General features: G+C 46.0%; 1 protein-coding gene across 1 annotated transcript in view; it reads left to right on the forward strand.

The window, feature by feature from the left end:
* cfap54 (cilia and flagella associated 54) overlaps positions 1 to 19,093 on the forward strand; it is a 264,156-nt gene extending 245,063 nt beyond the window's left edge. Inside the window, exons 33-34 of the mRNA XM_078554638.1 lie at positions 4,487 to 4,583; positions 18,986 to 19,093. Coding sequence (XP_078410764.1) covers positions 4,487 to 4,583; positions 18,986 to 19,093 — 205 coding nt within the window. The remainder of the gene's footprint in view (positions 1 to 4,486; positions 4,584 to 18,985) is intronic.
* The last annotated feature ends 362 nt before the right edge of the window (positions 19,094 to 19,455 follow it).

Genomic DNA, 19,455 nt, shown 5'->3' on the forward strand with positions numbered 1-19,455 from the left:
CAGATGGCCGGTGACGATCTGGACTGTTCCTGTGCTGACGGTGAGGTTGGCAGTGTTCTACCCAGTGAGGGTCCAGCAGCATAACACATATCAGACAACCTTACTGTGAGTGATGTGTCCTGTTTCACAGGCCACTGCCATGCACTAGTTATCTCTCTCTGCTTCCGCAGGCACATCTGGGAAACAACCGATGGAGTCCATGACCCAGGACCTCCAATCAAGCCCCGAAGAAACCTCTGAAGAGGAATCTGGAGGTGCACCCCCCTTGTAATCCCATCACAGCGCTCACCCACACCCTCAACCAGCGCAGAGACACATACCTCAGTGGGACCTAGCTTTAGAATATCCTTGGGATCACAACCTAGTGAGCATATTGTACTGTCTGATCCACAGCAGGCAGTGGCAGGGACTTCCCAGGTGCCCAGCACTTGGAGGGCTGCTGGAGTCTGAAAATTTGCTGAGTCCGAGTCAGATGATGAACCTCTGGACTTGGTCATGTCACAGTTGCTGGAGCTGCAAAGGCAAGCTCGGGAACATCAGGAAGGGATGTCCAATGCACTCCTCAGATTGCAAGGCACGATGGAGGAGTCCACCTGCCTTCAGGCTGTGGTGATATTGCTGGCACACCAGCACACTGAGGTCAACGCTGGTGGGATGGCAGCTGCCATGGAGACCTTGGTCCAAGATGTCGGTCTGACACTGCTGCGCGGGCTCAACTCCATCGCTGATGCCTTGTTGGCCTCCAACAATGTGTACGTGAGACAGGTGCGGGGCAGCTTGATCTCACTCCAGCTACCCCTTCTCAAGGAGTCAGCCTCGGGCACCCATAGGGAGGAGGATCAGCAGGTGCACGCCCCAGGCCCATACAGCCAGGTGACTCCAGGAGTGCCTGGCCCATTTGAATCCCCTCTTCCTTTGACCTTAGCAGCTCCAGCTACACAGGCCAAGGAGGGTGCCACTACCACACAGCAGGACCCCGAAAGCGGGCTGGGGCCCTCCAGGTCTCAGCCCTCCAGAAGACGCCTGCCAAGGTCATCACAGACAGGGTGTTGGAGTCAGCAGGCTGCCTCTTCCTCCACTGTGGATGTCCAGGGAGCACCAAGACGTAGCAGCAGGGTTAGGAAAGTTAAGAAGATGTAACTCTTTTCATGTCAAAACAAATAAACCAAATTAAAAAATCAGGGACAAATTAAAAAGCAGCCCCTTAAAAGGAAACTGCAAAGCAAAGGCAAAATTTCAACAAGGAGGGCTTCCTTTGAGCCGGAATTGAACCCATGACTTAAGGATGTCAGTTTTAAAGTCACCTACAGTCCTCCGCTCTACCAGCTGAGCTATTGAAGTGGAATACCATTAGCCTGAACTTCTGGATGACTGGTCCAGTGACGTTGCAACTAGTTGCACAGCCTGGACATGGGTGTTAATCACTTGTATATACTGTTCACTATTGTCAATAAACTCCCAAGAATGTCTCCCTGCCTATGGCTCCTTGTTCTGATGAGCAGTATTCGTGTCACTTAGATGTGAAACCTTTCTACACAAGATAAAGGCAGGCATCTCAATGCAGGTCCTCTTCCCTGTGCTTTGTGCAGCCTTCAGACCAAAGTGATGGTCCAGCCTCACACTCCCTGGACACATTACTGATGCCTGCAACGTGATGGTGTTTGTCATTGCTGCCAGGATGTCGTGGGCAGGCGTCACAGAGTTCCATCATTCTCTCTGTGTGCTCTCAGGTGGGGCTGGCCCTCATCCCTTCAGCATCTGTGACCAGTGATGCTGTGCTCCTGAATGAGTCAGGTGCTGAAGACGGACAAAGGATCAGATGCTTCTAAAGTTTCATGGCTGCGTCTCTATTATATGACCTTGATCACGGAGCGCAAGCGAGCTGCCTTTGGCCAGACAGGAGTCAGACATTCACAGGGGCTATGTGAAGATCTATGGAGTGTCCTCACTGCATGTTATCATCATCCTCCTGTAATCAAGCGATTATTAGGGCCTCCACTGCATCTCCATGACAGGAGCATTATCACAGAGGCTATGTGCGCTGCCACAAGCCAGACTGGAGTCAAACGTTGACAAATGCAATGTGTGGATTCTGTGGGGTCTCCTCACTGCATGTCATCATCCTCCACAAATCTAGCTGCTATGAGGGCCTGCTGAGCACGCCTGCCTTGTCTGGCCAGTGCGAGGGTCTCATCACTATCATCTTCGCCTTCGAGGTCCTCCTCACTCTCATCCCCATTGGCGTCCTTCTCATCGGAGGAGACATGCAGCTCCTCCATCTCCTCCTCAGGCAGCTCCTCTCCCTGTTGTAGCACTGTAAAGGGCGCAGCAGATGACAATGATGCATGACACTTTCTGTGGACTGTATCGCAAGGCTCCACCAAACCGGTCCAGGCACCAGAACCGCATCTTCAGCATCCCGATGGTCTGCTCCACCAAGTTGCAAGCTGCAGCATGAGCCTCATTATATCTTCGTTCTGCTGCAGCCTGAGGACGGTGCACGGGTTTCACCAGCCATGGCCTCTATGGGTAGCCCTTGTCCCCGAGGAGCCACCCCTGCAGTTTCTGTGGACTCTGGAACACTTCAGGGATCTCTGACCAACTGAGAATGTAGGCGTCATGCACACTCCCTGGAAACTGTGTGCACACCTGTAGCATGCATTTTTGGTGGTTTTATACCAGCTATACATTCAGTGAATGGAATCCCTTGTGGTTCATGTGATTGACTGCATGTTGTAATGGAGACCTGAGCGCCACATGAGTGCAGTCGATTGTACCCTACACCTCTGGGAAACCCAAGATCTGGGCGAATCCAATCGCCCTTGCATCCTGGCTATCTTGGTCCCAGGTGAAATGCACAAAGTTGTGTGCCCTTGCAAAGGTGGCATCCATGACCTCATGGATGCATTGGTGGATGGAGGCTTGAGAGATCCTACAGAGGTCACCTGTGGAGCCCTGAAAGGAGCCATTGGCGTAGAAAAGGAGTGCTGCTGTCACTTTCACAGCCATTGGCAGTGGATGCTCTCCCTGTCCCCGTGGCACCAAATCCTGCAGCAGGTGGCCTCCCCCCATAAGTCATTTCAATGGCAGGGCTGCCCCTGCCCACCCCGCCCCCAACCATAAGTCGCTCAACGGCAGGGTTACCCTCCCCCTCCCCCCCTAGTCTTTGCCCAGAGTGGAGGACATCGTGGCAGGCCTCCACTGCACCCAGTATGTGCTCGAGGAAGGTGTCGCCATGTTTGGGATAGCATGTTTCTTCCCTCTGGCAGCCATGACTTTTCAGCAGCTTTCGATCCCTTAGAGTGCTAGCTCTGTGCAGGGCGCCCTTTAAATATGGCGCCCGGATCACTGAAGGCCTGAGGTCACGGTGGGGTGGGCGAATCAGACGCCATGCCACCAGCGATCTGAGTTGAAACCCGTACCTCTGCATTTTTCAACAAGGCGCCGCATGATACCATGGAGAAAACTGCCATTGCCATCGACAGGACATATCTCTTTCCCCACCTGATATTGGACTTTGACGATTTCTGGGATGATTCCGCCCAATGAATACAGTACAAGAAAGTGAGGAGGGTAGCGTTAACTTCCCAAAAACTAGTGGGTTAAGGTTGGATGGAAAGTTAAACTTAAAAATCTGAAACAGGAACCCAGTGATATTCAGTTGTAACTGAAGCGGGATTAGGGCAACCAATTAATTCTCAGCGGGAGATTGGTTATTGATACCTTTTAAAGATCTGTGTGCTGCCAATTTAACAGTGATTCTATTTTTAAGCACAGCTGGGCTTCCTGACCCTTGGAGAACCTAATAGGTAAAACAAGGCAAGAAGGCCTGGATCCAATAGGTGCATGCCTTTACATACTTCTTATGGGCTAGGAGGAACAGGTGTCTTTCCTCAGGCCGAACAAGATAACCCTATAAACCCCTCCTCCACCTCCATGATCTCCCCTGACACACTACCCCATCAGCAACTTCAGCCATTTTTTACCAACTGGCTTCTTTGACCCGTATAGCTCCTTCTGTCCTCTAATCCCCCTCACCTCTGTCCCCAATCTCTCACCCTTCTCCATTCTCTCCTTGCACCCCACCCCATCTTCAACTCTCCCCTATTCCCCATCTCTGTCTTCGATCCCTAAGCCCTTTGATTTCTTCTTGACACACCCAACAACTGAGCTTTCCTGACCTCCCACAATTTCTACCACCCTCAGTCATCTCAGATCCTCTTAACCATGCTCTACCCTGACAATCTCTATCTACAGCAAGCACTCACTTGTGCCCTTTTCTTGGGTGTTCTCTACCCAACAGGTAGCCAAGCCTGCCAGTAAAGTTGGCTTCGGGGCTGGGAACCTGTTCAAAGCTGTTGGGCCCATAACTCTTCCACCAATGAAGCTTGGCCCCAGTAACTATTGGAGCTAAGGTGTCTATCAACATATTTATTAGTTCTTTGCTTGCCTAAATACATAACAGCATTTTGTTTTAACTGAACAGGCGGAACAGAGCTCTTCTTGGCAAAAAGAAAACATCTGGAAAAAAATCTGCAATTAAACACCTGAAAAATGCAGCAGTTGTGATAGAGTATCACAATGTAAGTTATAGCTGGCATACTCGGTGGTGATTTCTGGTTGTACTTACTAGTTACCTCGTTTGGATTTCCTGCAACAGGCATTGTTCTAGCAAAAGTGTAAACATTTTATACCAAGTGTTGTGGATAAGCTGAAATCCATTGTGATTGAACGTGCAGAGAATAATTTGGGGAAAATACAGGATTGCCAAGATTTCTCGCAGGGTAAATTTTGCAAATTTTGTGCTGTTCTGCCAGTGGAACTATTTATACTTGTACACAGCATGTACAAGGTGGGGAGGCAATGGAGTAGTGGTATTGTCACTGGGCTCATAATCCAGAGACCCAGGGTAATACTCTGGGGACCTGGGTTCAAATCCTGCCATAGCAGATGGTGGAATTTGAATTTAATAAAAGTCTAATGATGACCATGAAACCATTGTTGATTGTTGTAAAAACCCATCTGGTTCACTAATACACTTTAGGGAACGAAACCTGTCGCCCTTACTTGTCTGGCCTATATGTGACTCCAGACCCACAGCAATGTGGTTGACTCTTGGGCAATAAATGCTGGCCTAGCCAGTGATGCTCACATTCCATGAATTAAAAAAAATGTTGTCTGGGAAATACTTTATCACTTTCCTAATGGAAACAAGAATCAAGTATAGCACAGATAGAGCCATTCATCCTATCAGGACTGTAGCTCTATCGAAGAGCAATCCAGATAGTTCCACTCAGGTTCTTTCCCATATCCCTGTGATTTCTTCTCCTTCAGTATTTATTCAATTCCCTTTTGAAAGCTACCATTGTATCTGTTTCCTGTCAGGCAGTGCATTCCAAATTCTAACCTTTTGTTGCATAAATTACCATTTCCTCATGTTGCCTCAGCTTTTTTTGCCAATCACTTTAAATCTCTGGTTATCGGTCGCTCTGCCATAGGAAGCAGTTTCTGTTTTTTGCTCTGTCTAAAACCTTAATGATTTTAAACACAAGTCAATTTCCTCCTAGCCTTCTATGCATCAGGAGAACAACTCCAGCTTCTCCAATCTATGCAAGTAACTGTAATTCCGCATCCTGGGAACCGTTCTAGTAAATCCCTTCTGTACCTTTTCCAAAGCCTTTGTGTTCTTTCTATTAAGCTGTGGTGCCCAGAATTCAGCACAATGCACCAGTTAGGGCCCAACTACTGGTTTATGTAGAATGTATAGCAATTTCCTATATATTGGGGAGACCAAACACAGATTGAGTGACCACCCCGTGGAACACCTCCTTTCAGTCTGCAAGTGTAATTCCAAGCTTCCTTTCAACTGTCATTTCAATTGTCCTTCCAGTCCCACTCCCACTCAGCCTCCTACACTATTCCAATGAAGCTCAAGCAACAACATCTCATCTTTTGACTAGGGACTTCATAGTCTTCCAGACTCACCACTGAGTTCAACAATTTCAGAGCCTAATCTCCGTCCTCTTTTTTTCCTCTGTTATGGTTTTCTTTGGTTCTCTTGTGTTCTTTTTCTGTGGTTGTGTTTGGATGTCAACAATTAGTGATGATTCTACTTTTCCCATTTACACCCCCTTTAGATACATTTTTATTTCTTTACTTGTCCCATTACCATCTCCTTTTGACTTGCTCCAACATGTCCTTTGTCAGTTAACCTGTCCTGCCTTCCAGCCAATCACAGATTTCCCTTTTGCTCTTTCCTCCACTCCTTTTTCCCTACTTTGCTTAAAAACTGTTACCTCTCTAAGAACTCCCAGTTCTGTTGAAGGATGACCGACCTGAAACCTTGGACATAATTTTGTGCACCCTCGGTCCCCGGGAACTGTCCGGCAGGTGGGCATGGGGGCATAAAATCGGGTGGCATGCCAGTGGGATGTGGCATCACCTACTCACCTCTGCTACAATTTTACCAGTGGCAGCTACTTCAGAGCCCCCTTCTGCCACCACTGGAAGGTGCCCATGACATGCAGAAAAGGCGCCAGGCTTTGGCCTCGATGGGGGTTTGTGGGCTTCCTGTTTAGGTATCAAGCCCATCTGATGACCCCCCACCCCCAACAGTAATGGCCACCCCTTCTTGTTGTGGCCACCCCTGGCCCCCAATCTTGACTTCTCCACACGCCTTGCTAGGCCTGCTTGACTGGTCCCAGCGAAGGTATCCAGCCTCCTCCATGTCTCCTCGTGGTGGTCTGCTGCACTTTCAGCAGTGTCCACCACTCCTGATAGTGCTAATGGGACTGGAGAGCTGGCATTTCTTGAAGGCGGGTATCCTCTCACATTGGGGCAGAAACCACGCCCTCAGGCAGCCTGATAACCATAAATCTGGTCAAGGCTTCCGAGCCTGGTACAGGCATACTCACTCCCGACTTTTCAGCTGGAGAATGGAGAATCGAAAATTTCTGGCCTATAACCCTGTTTCTGCCTGAATAGATGTTGCTTGACCAGCTGAATATTTCCAGCATTTTCTGTTCTTATTTCAGATTTACACCATTCTGCAGTATTTTGCTCTTGGGATCATTGGTTTATGTAGGTTTAGCATAATTTGTAGGCTTTTCTACTCAATGCTGCTATTTGTAAAGTCCAGAATCCCAAATGCTTTATTAACTTGATGACAAGGGTGATACCAGAAATGTGAGCTTATACCTATGAAAGAATGAAGAGGCTCTGTCTCTTTTCTCTTGAAAGGAGAAGGCCGATAGAAGTTAATAGGAGTTTTGATTTTAATAGAGTAAACACAGAGAAAATGTTTCCACTTTTGGGCAAGAACAAAACTAAAGGCTGTTAAAGATAGTCACCAAGAAATCAAATAGAGCATTCCGAAGAAGCTTCTTCACCCAAAGAGCGTTGAGAATGTAGAACATGTTACCACAAGGAGTGGTTGAAGTGAATAATATAAATGCATTTAAGGGGAGGCTTAGATAAGCACAGGCAGAAGAAGGAAATAGAGTTTTGCCCTCTGCTGGTAGAGTTAGATGAGGAAGAATGGGAGGAGGCTCAGCTGCAGCTTAAATGCCAGCATGGATTGGTTGGACCAAATAGCCTGTTTCTGTGCTGAATATTCTGTGTACTGTATGAAATGCTGTGCTTTGTTAACCTATCTGGCTAATTTCAAAGATTTGTGCTTACACATTCTAGGCCTCTCTGTCCTTGCACCCTCTTTAAATTTGTACCACTTAGTATTTATTGTCTTTCTTCATTCTTCCTACCAAAATGTATCATCTCACACTTTGTTTTGTTGAATTTCACCTGCCATGTGTCTGGCCATTCCACCAACCTAGCTTTGACCTCTTGAAGTCTATTACTATTCTTCTCTCTGTTGACCAAACTTCTAAATTTTGTGTCGCCTGCAAATTTGAAATTGTGCCCTGTACCCGTTGTGCCCAAGTTATTATTGAGTATCAAAAGTAACACTGGCCTTAATACTGAGCCCTGGGGAACACCACTGTATATCTCCCTCCAATCTGAAAATAAGCCATTCAGCACAACTCTGTTTTCTATCCCTTAGCCAATTTTGTATTCGCTACTTTTCCCTTTATCCATTGGGCCTCAGTTTTGCTAAGAAACTTATTACTTTGTGTATTATCAAGCTCCTTTTGAAAGTCCGTATACACTGCACTGCCTTCATTTACTGTTATGTTATCTCATCATATGACTCAATCAAGTTGACCAAACATAACTTGCCCTTAACAAATCCATGATGGCCCTTCTTTATTCAGCCATATTTGTCTGAATGGCTATTAATTTTCTCCCAGGTTAATGTTTATAAAAGCCTCCCCACCTTCAATGCGAAACCGACTGACCCGTAATTTCCAGGCTTGTCCTCCTTCCCTTTTTTAAACAGGTATGTAAAGTTTGCATTCCTCCAGTCATAGAGTCATAGAGTTATATAGCACAGAAACAGTTTTCGGCCAATTTCACTGCTTTGCCACACCAATAAGCTGTTTGAACGCCTGATACTCAGTAGGATAGCACCAACTGTAGATGAGAAGATCATTCCAGAGCAAGCAGGTTTCCGCCCTGGCAAACCAACAACAAGCCAACTGCTCAACCTCACACAACATATCTAAGATGGTTTTGAGCAAGGGATGATAACAGGTGCTGTTTTTGTAGACCTGTCAGCAACATACGATACAGTGAACCATAGATGTCTCCTCTGCAAGATCCTAGAGATGACAAAAGATATTCACTTAACAGAGCTGTTAGAAAGCATGCTTCAGAATCGCCGGTTCTATGTTGAACTAGGTGGGAAGCGCAGCAGGTGGCGTATTCAGAATGGTCTTCCTCAGGGAAGCATGCTTGTACCGCTGCTGTACAACATCTACACAAATGACCAACCTATGGACGGTGTCACACGCCGTTTTATATATGCTGATGACTTATGTGTCACTGCCCAAAGCACTGATTTTAACACTGTGGAGAAAACGCTTTCTGAGGCCTTGGAGGGACTAACATCCTATTATGAAGAAAACCACCTTCGCACAAACCCATCAAAGACGCAAGTTTGTGCATTCCACCTCAGAAACCGTGAAGCCAAACGCCAGCTTAAAGTAACCTGGTGTGGAGCAACACTGACGCATTGTGAGCACCCTATCTACTTAGGAGTCACCCTTGACAGATGCCTCACCTTCAAGAACCACATCGAAAAGACAAAGGCAAAAGTGAGTGCACGAAACAACATCCTGAATAAGCTCACTAACACAAAATGGGGAGCAAGCTCGAAAACATTGCGAACCAGTGCACTTGCTCTTTGCTATTCCACTGCCGAATACGCCTGCCCTGCATGGGAAAGAGCTACTCATGCTAAGAAGATGGATGCCATTCTGAATGCAAGCTGCCGACTTATCACAGGTTGTTTAAAACCAACAAACACCAACAGCCTATATATCCTGGCGGGTATCGCTCCCCTTGATATAAGAAGAACGGTAGCCAGCAAGAAAGAGCGATTCCGTCAAACATCAGATGAGAGGCACCCTCTACATGGTCATACACCTACACCCAGTCGCCTAAAGTCAAGGAAGAGCTTCATGAACAGTGTTGTCCCATTACAATCAACCCCATCTGAAGCCCGCATCGCCTTGTGGAAAGACCGGCTCACCAGTCTCGAACCACCCCCAGCGATGGAAATTCTATCAGATGAAAGCCTTCCCCCAGGAGCTAATTGCAACTGGGCAACCTGAAAGTGCCTTAACAGACTTAGGACTGGTGTAGGTCGTTCAAAGGTGTCACTAAGCAAATGGGGATATACAACCTGCCCGACAACTTGTGAATGTGGAACTGAGCCACAGATTATGCTACATCTCCTGCAATGCCTATCGCTAGAGGAACCCTGCACTGTGGCAGCTCTTGCCGAATTCAACAACAAGGTGCAGAAATGTGTCCAGTTCTGGCTGGGCCATGTATAGACTGTCCGTGGACACGATAGGAAGAAGCACAGAAACAGGCCCTTCAGCCGATTGTGTCCGTGCTGGCCATCAAGCACCTATCTATTCTAATCCCATTTTCCAGCATTATGCCCGTAGTCCTGTATGCTATGGCATTTTAAGTGCTCATCTAAATACTTCTTAAATGTTGTGAGGGTTCCTGCCTCTACCATACCCTCAGGCAGTGTGTTCCAGATTCTAACCACTCTCTGGGTGAAAAAAATTTTCCTCAAATCCCCTCTAAATCTCCTGCCCTTTACCTTGAATCGATTCCCCCTGGTTAATGACGCCTCCAATAAGGGGAAAAGTTTCTTCCTATCTACCTTATCTATGCCCGTCATAATTTTGTGTACCTCTATCAGGTTCCCCCCTTAGCCTTCTCTGCTCTAAGGAAAACAACCCTAGCCTATCCAGTCTCTCTTCATAGCTGAAATGCTCCAGCCCAGTCAACATCCTGGTGAATCTCCTCGGCACCCGCTCCAGTGCAATCACACCCTTCCTATAGTGTAGCGACCAGAACTGCACACAGTACTCCAGCTGTGGCCTAACTAGCGTTTTATACAGCTCCAACGTAACCTCCCTGCTCTTATATTCTATGCCTCGGCTAATAAAGGCAAGCACCCTATATGCCTTCTTAACCACTTTATCTACCTGTGCTGCTGCGTTCAGGGATCTATGGACATGTACACCAAAGTCCCTCTGATCCTCTGTACTTCCTAGGGTCCTACCATTCATCATGTATTCTCTTGCCGTGTTAGTCCTCAAAAAATGCATCACCTCACACTTCTCAGAATTAAATTCCATTTACCACTGCTCTGCCCATCTTACCAGCCCATCTATATCGTCCTGTAATCTAAGGCTTTCCTCCTCACTATTTACGACACCACCAATTTTCATGTCATCTGCAAACCAACCTGACCATTCCTCCTATATTCATGTCTAAAATCATTAATGTACACTACAAACAGCAAGGGTCCCAGTACCGATCCCTGCCTTACACCACTCGTCACAGGCTTCCAATCGCAAAAACAACCTTCGACCATCACCCTCTGCCTCCTGCCATGAAGCCAATTTTGGACCCAATTTACCAAATTGCTCTGGATCTCATGGGCTCTTACCTTCTTGACCATTCTCCCATGTGGGACCTTGTCAGAAGCCTTACTGAAGTCCATGTAGACTATGTCAACTGCACTACCCTCATCTACATAAGTAGTCACCTCCTCGAAAAATTCAATCAAATTTACTGTACATGATCTCCCCCTGACAAAGCCATGCTGACTATCCTTGATTAATCCCTGCCTCTCCAAGTGGAGATTAATCCTGTCCCTCAGAATTTTTTCCAATAGTTTCCCTACCATTGATAGACTCACTGGCCTCTAATTACCTGGTTTATCCCTACTATCCTTTTTAAATAATGGTACCACATTTGCTGCCCTCCAGTCCTCTGGCACCTCTCCTGTGGCCAGAGAGGATTTGAAAATTAGTGTCAGAGCCCCTGCAATCTCCTCCCTTGCCTCACATAGCAGCCTGGGATACATCTCATCTAGGCCTGGGGATTTATCTACTTTTAAGCCTGCGTAAATCGCGAATACCTCCTCCCTTTCAATGCTAATTTGTTCAAGTATATCACAGTCCCCTCTCTGATTTCTACACCTACATCATCCTTCTCCATAGTGAACAGAGATGAAAAGTAGTCATTCAAAACCTCACCTATGTCCTCCGGCTCCACCCACAGATTGCCACTTTGTTCCCTAATGGGCCCTACTCTTTCCCTGGTTATCCTCTTGCCCTTAATATATTTATAAAATGCCTTGGGATTTTCCTTTATCTTGCCTGCCAGTGTTTTTTCATGTCCCCACTGCGCTCCCCTAATTACTTTTTTAAGCACCCCCCGACACTTTCTATACTCCTCGACTTCTGCAGTTTTCACCCCTCTATATCTGCCTTTTATATAAACTTCCTTTTTTCTCTTATCCAATCCTCTTTATCCCTTGACAACCATGGCTCACTGGACTTGGTCCTCCCTTCACCTTTACGGCGACATGTTGGCCCTGAACTCTCACCATTTCTTTTTTGAATGACTCCCACTGGTCTGATGCAGACTTTCCTACAAGTAGCTTCTCCCAGCCCACTTTGGCTAGATCCTGCCTTATCATATTGAAATCAGCCTTCCCCCAATTCAGGACCTTCATTTCCGGTCCAGCTTTGTCCTTTTCCATAACTACCTTAAATCTTACAGAGTTATGGTCACTGTCCCCGAAATGCTCCCCCACTGACACTTCTACCACTTGCCCGGCTTCATTCCCTAAAATTAGGCCCAGTACCTAATTCTCTTGTAGGACTTTCTACGTGCTGGCTCAAAAAGCTCTCTTGAATGCACTTTAAGAACTCCAACCCCTCTAAGCCTTTCACACTTAGACTATCCCAGTTAATATTGGGGAAGTTGAAATCCCCTACTATGATTACCCAATTATTTTTACACTTCTCTAAGATTTACCTACATATCTGCTCTGCTTTCTCCCCCTGACTGTTTGGAGGCCTATAGTACACTCCCAGCAAAGTGATTTCCCCTTTTTTGTTTAACTTTTACCCATATGGTCTCATTTGAGGAACCTTCTAAGATACCATCCCTCCTTACTGCAGTAATTGACTCATTGATCAATAGTGATTCTCCTTTTTTACGCTCCCCCCACCATCACGCCTGAAGATTCTATACCCTGGAATATTGAGCTGCCAGTCCTGCCATTCCCTCAACCATGTCTCTGTGATAGCAACAATATCATATTCCCATGTGTTAACGCCCTCAATTCATCTGCCTTACTTGTAAGACTCCTTGCATTAAAATAGATGCAACCCAGCCTTGCATTATTCCCTTGTGCCTTAACAGGTCTACATTTGCTTTGCCTTCCAGACTGACTGAGCTTCTCTTCTATATTTGGCTGTGCATCACCCCCTACTGTACCTCCAATCTGTATCCCATCCCCTAGTCCTCTGGCACCACCTCTTTTTCTAAGGAGCTGGAAGATTGGGCCAAGACCTCCGCTTTCCTCAGCAACATAGACTTGCCCCATCCATACTGGGTGACTTCTCCATTTTAAGCACTACCACCCTTTCTTTATTTTTAACTGATCCAGCATCCCAACAACTTCCTTGTTTACTGTGGCATGGGTAAAATTGTGTTCCTTGCTAAACACCAAAGCAAAGTACTCGCTTTGTACCTCATTTAGCCCTTCTGCTCCTGCCAGTAGATCTCCATTTTGGTCCTTAATTGATGCCACCATTGCCCTAACAACCCTTCTTCTGTTAATATGAAAACCTTTGGATTCCCCATTACGTTAGCTGCCAATCTATTTTCGTATTGCCTTTTTGCCCCATCTTATTTTTCACTTTTCCTCTGTATTTTTTATATTCAGCCTTGTATTATCAAACTGACATATGTTTCATCCTATTTGCTAACTTCATCCAGGGAACTTTGGCTGCCCCCCTTGCAGGAATGTGCCAAGACTGTAGTAGAATCATCTTCCTTTTAAAGGCCACTATTACATTACAGTTTTTTACTCCAATTCACCCAGTTCTTCAGTTCACTGAAATTAACCCTCTTCCAGGTTATCCTTGTTCTTCCCCATAACTAATATAAACCACAATGACACCGTAATCACTTATCTCGAGATGCTTACCCACAGTGACATTAGCCGTCTCAATTTCTCTGCTCCTCTCATCCATTCTAATCTGTCTCTCTCTGAACTTACTGCACTCCGTTCTCTCAGGTCCAACCCCAACATTGTCATCAAACCCGCTGACAAGGGTGGTGCTGTTGTTGTCCGGCGCGCTGACCTCTACCTCGCAGAGGCTGAGCGTCAACTCGCAGACACTTCCTCCTACCTCTCCCTGGACCATGACCCCACCACAGAACATCAAGCCATTGTTTCCAGGACTGTCACTGACCTCATCTCCTCTGGAGATCTTCCTCCCACAGCTTCCAACCTGACAGTCGCCCAACCTCGGACGGCCCACTTCTACCTCCTACCCAAAATCCACAAACAGAACTGTCCCGGCAGACCGATCGTGTCAGCCTGTTCCTGCCCCACGGAACTCATTTCTCGTTATCTTGACTCCCTTCTCTTTCCCCTTGTCCAGTCCCTTCCCACCTACATCCGTGATTCCTCTGACACCTTACGTCACATCAACAATTTCCAGTTCCCTGGCCCCAACCGCTTCCTCTTCACCATGGATGTCCAATCCCTCTACACCTCCATCCCCCACCAGGATGGTCTGAGGGCCCTTAGCTTCTTCCTTGAACAGAGGCCCGAACAATCCCCATCCACCACTACTCTCCTCCGTCTGGCTGAACTTGTTGTCACACTGAACAATTTCTCCTTTAACTCCTCTCACTTCCTCCAAATAAAAGGTGTGGCTATGGGTATCCGCATGGGCCCCAGCTATGCCTGTCTCTTTAGGGGTATATGGAACATTCCTTGTTCCAGTCCTACTCCGGCCCCCTCCCACAACTCTTTCTCCAGTACATCGATGATTACTTCGGTGCTGCTTCATGCTCTCGTCGGGACCTGGAAAAATTTATTAATTTTGCTTCCAATCTCCACCCCTCCATCATTTTCACATGGTCCATCTCTGACACTTCTCTTCCCTTCCTTGACCTCTCTGTCTCAATTTCTGATGATAGACTGTCCACTAATATCCATTACAAGCCTACCGACTCCCAAAGCTACCTCGACTACAGCTCCTCACACCCCGCTTCCTGTAAGGACTCCATCCCATTCTCTCAGTTCCTTCGCCTCCGTCGCATCTGTTCTGATGACGCTACCTTCAAAAATAGCTCCTCTGACATGTCCTCCTTCTTCCTTAACCGAGGTTTTCCACCCACGGTCGTTGACAGGGCCCTCAACCGTGTCCGGCCCATCTCCCGCGCATCCGCCCTCACGCCTTCTCCTCCCTCCCAGAAACATGATAGGGTGCCCCTTGTCCTCACTTATCACCCCACCAGCCTCTGCATTCAAAGGATCATCCTCCGCCATTTCCGCCAACTCCAGCATGAGGCCACCACCAAACACATCTTCCCTTCACCCCCCCGGCGGCATTCCGTAGGGATCGTTCCCTCCGGGACACCCTGGTCCACTCCTCCATCACCCCCTACTCCTCAACCCCCACCTATGGCACCTCCCCATGCCCATGCAGAAGATGCAACACCTGCGCCTTCACTTCCTCTCTCCTCACCATCCAAGGGCCCAAACACTCCTTTCAAGTGAAGCAGCATTTCACTTGCATTTCCCCAAACTTAGTCTACTGCATTCGTTGCTCCCAATGCGGTCTCCTCTACATTGGAGAGACCAAACGCAAACTGGGCGACCGCTTTGCAGAACACCTGCGGTCTGTCCGCAAGAAAGACCCAAACCTCCCTGTCGCTTGCCATTTTAACACTCCACCCTGCTCTCTTGCCCACATGTCTGTCCTTGGCTTGCTGCATTGTTCCAGTGAAGCCCAACGCAAACTGGAGGAACAGCACCTCATCTTCCGACTAGGCACTTTACAGCCTTCCGGGCTGAATATTGAATTCAACAACTTTAGATCTTGAACTCCCTCACCCCATCCCCACCCCGTTTCTTCCCCCTACCCCCTTTACTAATGTATATAGATTCTTCTTTTCCCACCTATTTCCATTATTTTTAAATCTAAAACTAATACCTTGCCAGTCTTTCCACCTCACCCCCACTAGAGCTGTACCTTGAGTGTCCTGCCATCCATTCTTAATTAGCACTTTTCTCAGATAATATCACCACCTTCAACACCTCTGTGATCCTTTTGTCTGTGACATCTTTTGATTATCTGCTCCTATCACTGCTTGCTTGTCCCTACAACCACCCCACCCTCAACTTCTCTCCCCCCCGCCCCCCACCTTAAACCAACTTATATTTCACCCCTCTCCTAACTATACTTCAGTTCTGTTGAAGGGTCATATTGGACTCGAAACGTCAACTCTTTTCTTCTCCACTGATGCTGCCAGACCTGCTGAGTTTTTCCAGGTAATTCTGTTTTTGTTTTGGATTTCCAGCATCCGCAGTAGCTTTTTGTTTTTTTCTCTACTTTACTACTCTATCACTACGCATTAGCCCTTGCAACTTTTAGTAATTTCCCTGCAAATCAACTCCTCCATCTCCCTCCCACTGTTTGGTGCCGTATAATATATACAAAATAATGTCATAGCCCCTCTATTTCTTCTTAACTTCAACCAAATAGTTCTATCTTTGACTCCTCAAGGACATTCTTTCTTTCTAGAACTATAATATTTTTCTTAATAAAAACTGCAACTCCTCATTCTTTTTCTCCAACCTTATCATTGCTGAATATTTATACCCAGGAATATTAAGCATCCAATTTTCCCCTTTTTTGAGTCAGATCTTCATCACTATCAGTGTCCTGAATGTTAGTATTGACCAGAAACTTAACTGAACTAACCATATAAATACTGTGGCTACAAGAGCAGGCCAGAGGCAGGGAATTCTGTAATGAGTAATCACCTCCTGATCCCTCAATGCCTGACCACCATCTACAAGGCACAAGTCAGGAGTATGATGGAATGCTCTCCATTTGTCTGGATGAGCGCAGCTCCAACAACACTCAAGAAGCTCAACACCATCCAGGATAAAGCAGCTTGCTTGATCAGCACTTAATTCACCACTTTAAGCATTCGCTCCCTCTACTACCAAAGCACACTGGCAGAAATGTGTACCATATACAAGATGCATGCAGTAACTCACCCGTTTGCTTTGATGGCACCTTCCAAACACTTGACTTCTGCCATCTGGACAGACAAGGGCAGCAGATGAATGGGGACACCACCACTTGAAGATTTCCCTCCAAGCCACACACCATCCTAACTTGGAACTACATTGTGATTCCTTTACTGTTGCTGGGTCAAAAATCCTGGAACATCCTTCCCAACAGCACCGTGGGTGTACCTACAGCAGAGAGACTGCAGTAATGCAAGAAGTTGGCTCACCATCACCTTCTTGAGAGCAAATAGTGATGTGCAATAAATGCTGGCTTTGCCAGCCACACTCACATCCCATGAAAGAATTAAAAAAAATCACCTTTGCATCCTGATCACATGTGGCTATTTGCATCTGCAGCTCACCAACCTTCTCAACATTTTGTGTATTCACACACAACCATGCCAAACCTAATTTAGATTTCTTTGTATGATCCCGCCTAATTCTGTATTATTTCTAACTTTGTCTATTCCGCTCTTCTTTGCACCTTATTTCTATATATTTTAGAAGGAACCCATTTGGCTATCAGGGCTCCACATGACAATCTAATTGCCTACATGGATAGCGAGAGATATGCGTTGTGTAAATATGTGGATGGGTTCTGATTACAGAAATGTGATTTTGGACATAAATGCATGGTATCCTGCATTTTTTAAAATTTAAATTTTATTTTATTCTGCTTTTATTAGCACTTGGTGTTCGTTGTTCGAACATCCCAAAAAATGAATGAATGGCTGGCTGCTTGAATTTTCCACTTTGGTGGAATCCCAGTGAGCTTACATTAAATCAATGGTTCCGCCCACACCAGACCCTGGTGGATTGTCCTCTGCCTGGAATAGTTTATTCCAAGTGGGATTCCTGTTTCCATGGAACAGCCCATCTCTTGCTAGAGGAAAATAGCCACAATTTAGTACACCTGTATGTCAGCTGCTTGTGGAGCAACTGAAGAGAATACCTGAAGCTGCTGAAAGAACTTTTAATTTTATGGAACTGGAGAGTTGAATTGATCACTCTTTGATTGGCTCAAAATGGTTTGCAATACTTCAAAATTTATTTTGTCTCTGCCTAAGCAATGGTGGATGCCAGGAATGTACTGTTGTTATTAAGATGGCATATTCTTGTCACTTGTACAGTGCCTGCCTATACTTGTGACCCATGATACTTCCAGCAATAAAATCTCAGAAATAGCAGAGGAGAGCAGAGAACCAGGAGTGATATGAATCATATGAGTCATATGGGTCATATGAGCTTGTGTAATGCTGGGTGGTTGTTAACCTCGGTAAAAAAATCCTACCTTGTGGCTCATGAATCCTATTAAAATCCCCTGCACAGTAGCAGTGCATGAATGCAGTAAGCTCAGTGTCACTGCAAGAGTGCTGTGTGTCAAAAAGCATGGTGATCAGATTGGAAGAGGTAGAGGGGGATTGGAGCGCTTGACCACAAGATGATTAGCATGGAATTCTGTGATGAAGGGCTATGGTGGGCCTAGGAGATTCATCTGATCAGCTACCTTCATCCAAGCATTTCACACTTGGATATTTTCCTCAGCATCAAAAAAGGCCATCACCTTACATGCCACTTTTTGCAGCAGCATCCTGCTACTGAAAGAGATTGGCATATACTTATTGTGCTGTGCCTTTAGGCTCAAACTTCCCTATTATTTTAACTTTGTACCTTAGAATCATAGTCATATATTACACGGAAGGAGGGCATTCAGCCCATCGAGTCTATGCCGGCTCTTCATGGACATCCAGGCAGAATCATTTCCCTATCCCTGTAATCCTGCAAGCTTGTTTTCTTCAAGAGCCCATCAAATTGGTAGTCACCCAGCTTTCAGACCAGATTCCCCTCAAACATTTTCCATGTGCAGAGAGCCTATTCAAATTGAGGGGATTGACTCATAAAATTCAGTAAAACCAGTCATCCCTACTTCTAGTAAAGTCAAAATCGAGCCTTATATCCATACTTCTGTCATAAGTTACTTCATTGTCCATGTGTTCAAACATTTTATAGAAACGTACAATATTTGACTGATTTTAAAGCATTGCTCACAAGAATTAAGATTCTGTTATTGGTTTTCGATTGTAAAATTGCGCTGGAGTCAGTGATGTTGAATGTAAATGCATAGATGATTAATGTTGCCTTAATTCACAATTTAGGAATTAATGGAATAATTCTTTTGGAGATTTGCAGTTTTAATGTAACATATTATTTTTTGCTGTTCAGAATCCTGTGAGCAAAAAACCAAAAAAAGAAAAAGCAACGTTGAAGGAACTCCTGCAGACCATTCAAAATAATCCAAGCATTAAGTTGGACCCATTGGCACAAAGGTAGCTAAGACTTTTCCTTGTTATGAGGGCCCCATTATAATATTTTGGGTTCGGGAGTCACAGATACCCAAGAAAGGCAGTCGAGCATTAGTAAGTAATTTTAAGGTAGTTTATTAAGAGTCAACAGTTTAGATATGATGCATTAGCTAAATAGACAGGAAAGATACACAACCTGTGATGGTTGAGAACGGTTCACTGATCCCAGAATACGAATGCACAGAATGTGTTGATCTCAGTAGCTTCTGGTAGCAACATTCTGTTCTCCAGTTGAAATGTTAGGGAACTTTTACTATGTCGTCCTCTCTCTTTCCTGGTCTATCTTCCATTTGAAGAAGGCGGCTGCCTGATGACGACTTCTCCTGATGA

Source organism: Cetorhinus maximus, chromosome 12 (assembly GCF_964194155.1).
Source record: "Cetorhinus maximus chromosome 12, sCetMax3.hap1.1, whole genome shotgun sequence".
Classification (NCBI taxonomy): Eukaryota; Metazoa; Chordata; class Chondrichthyes; order Lamniformes; family Cetorhinidae; genus Cetorhinus; species Cetorhinus maximus.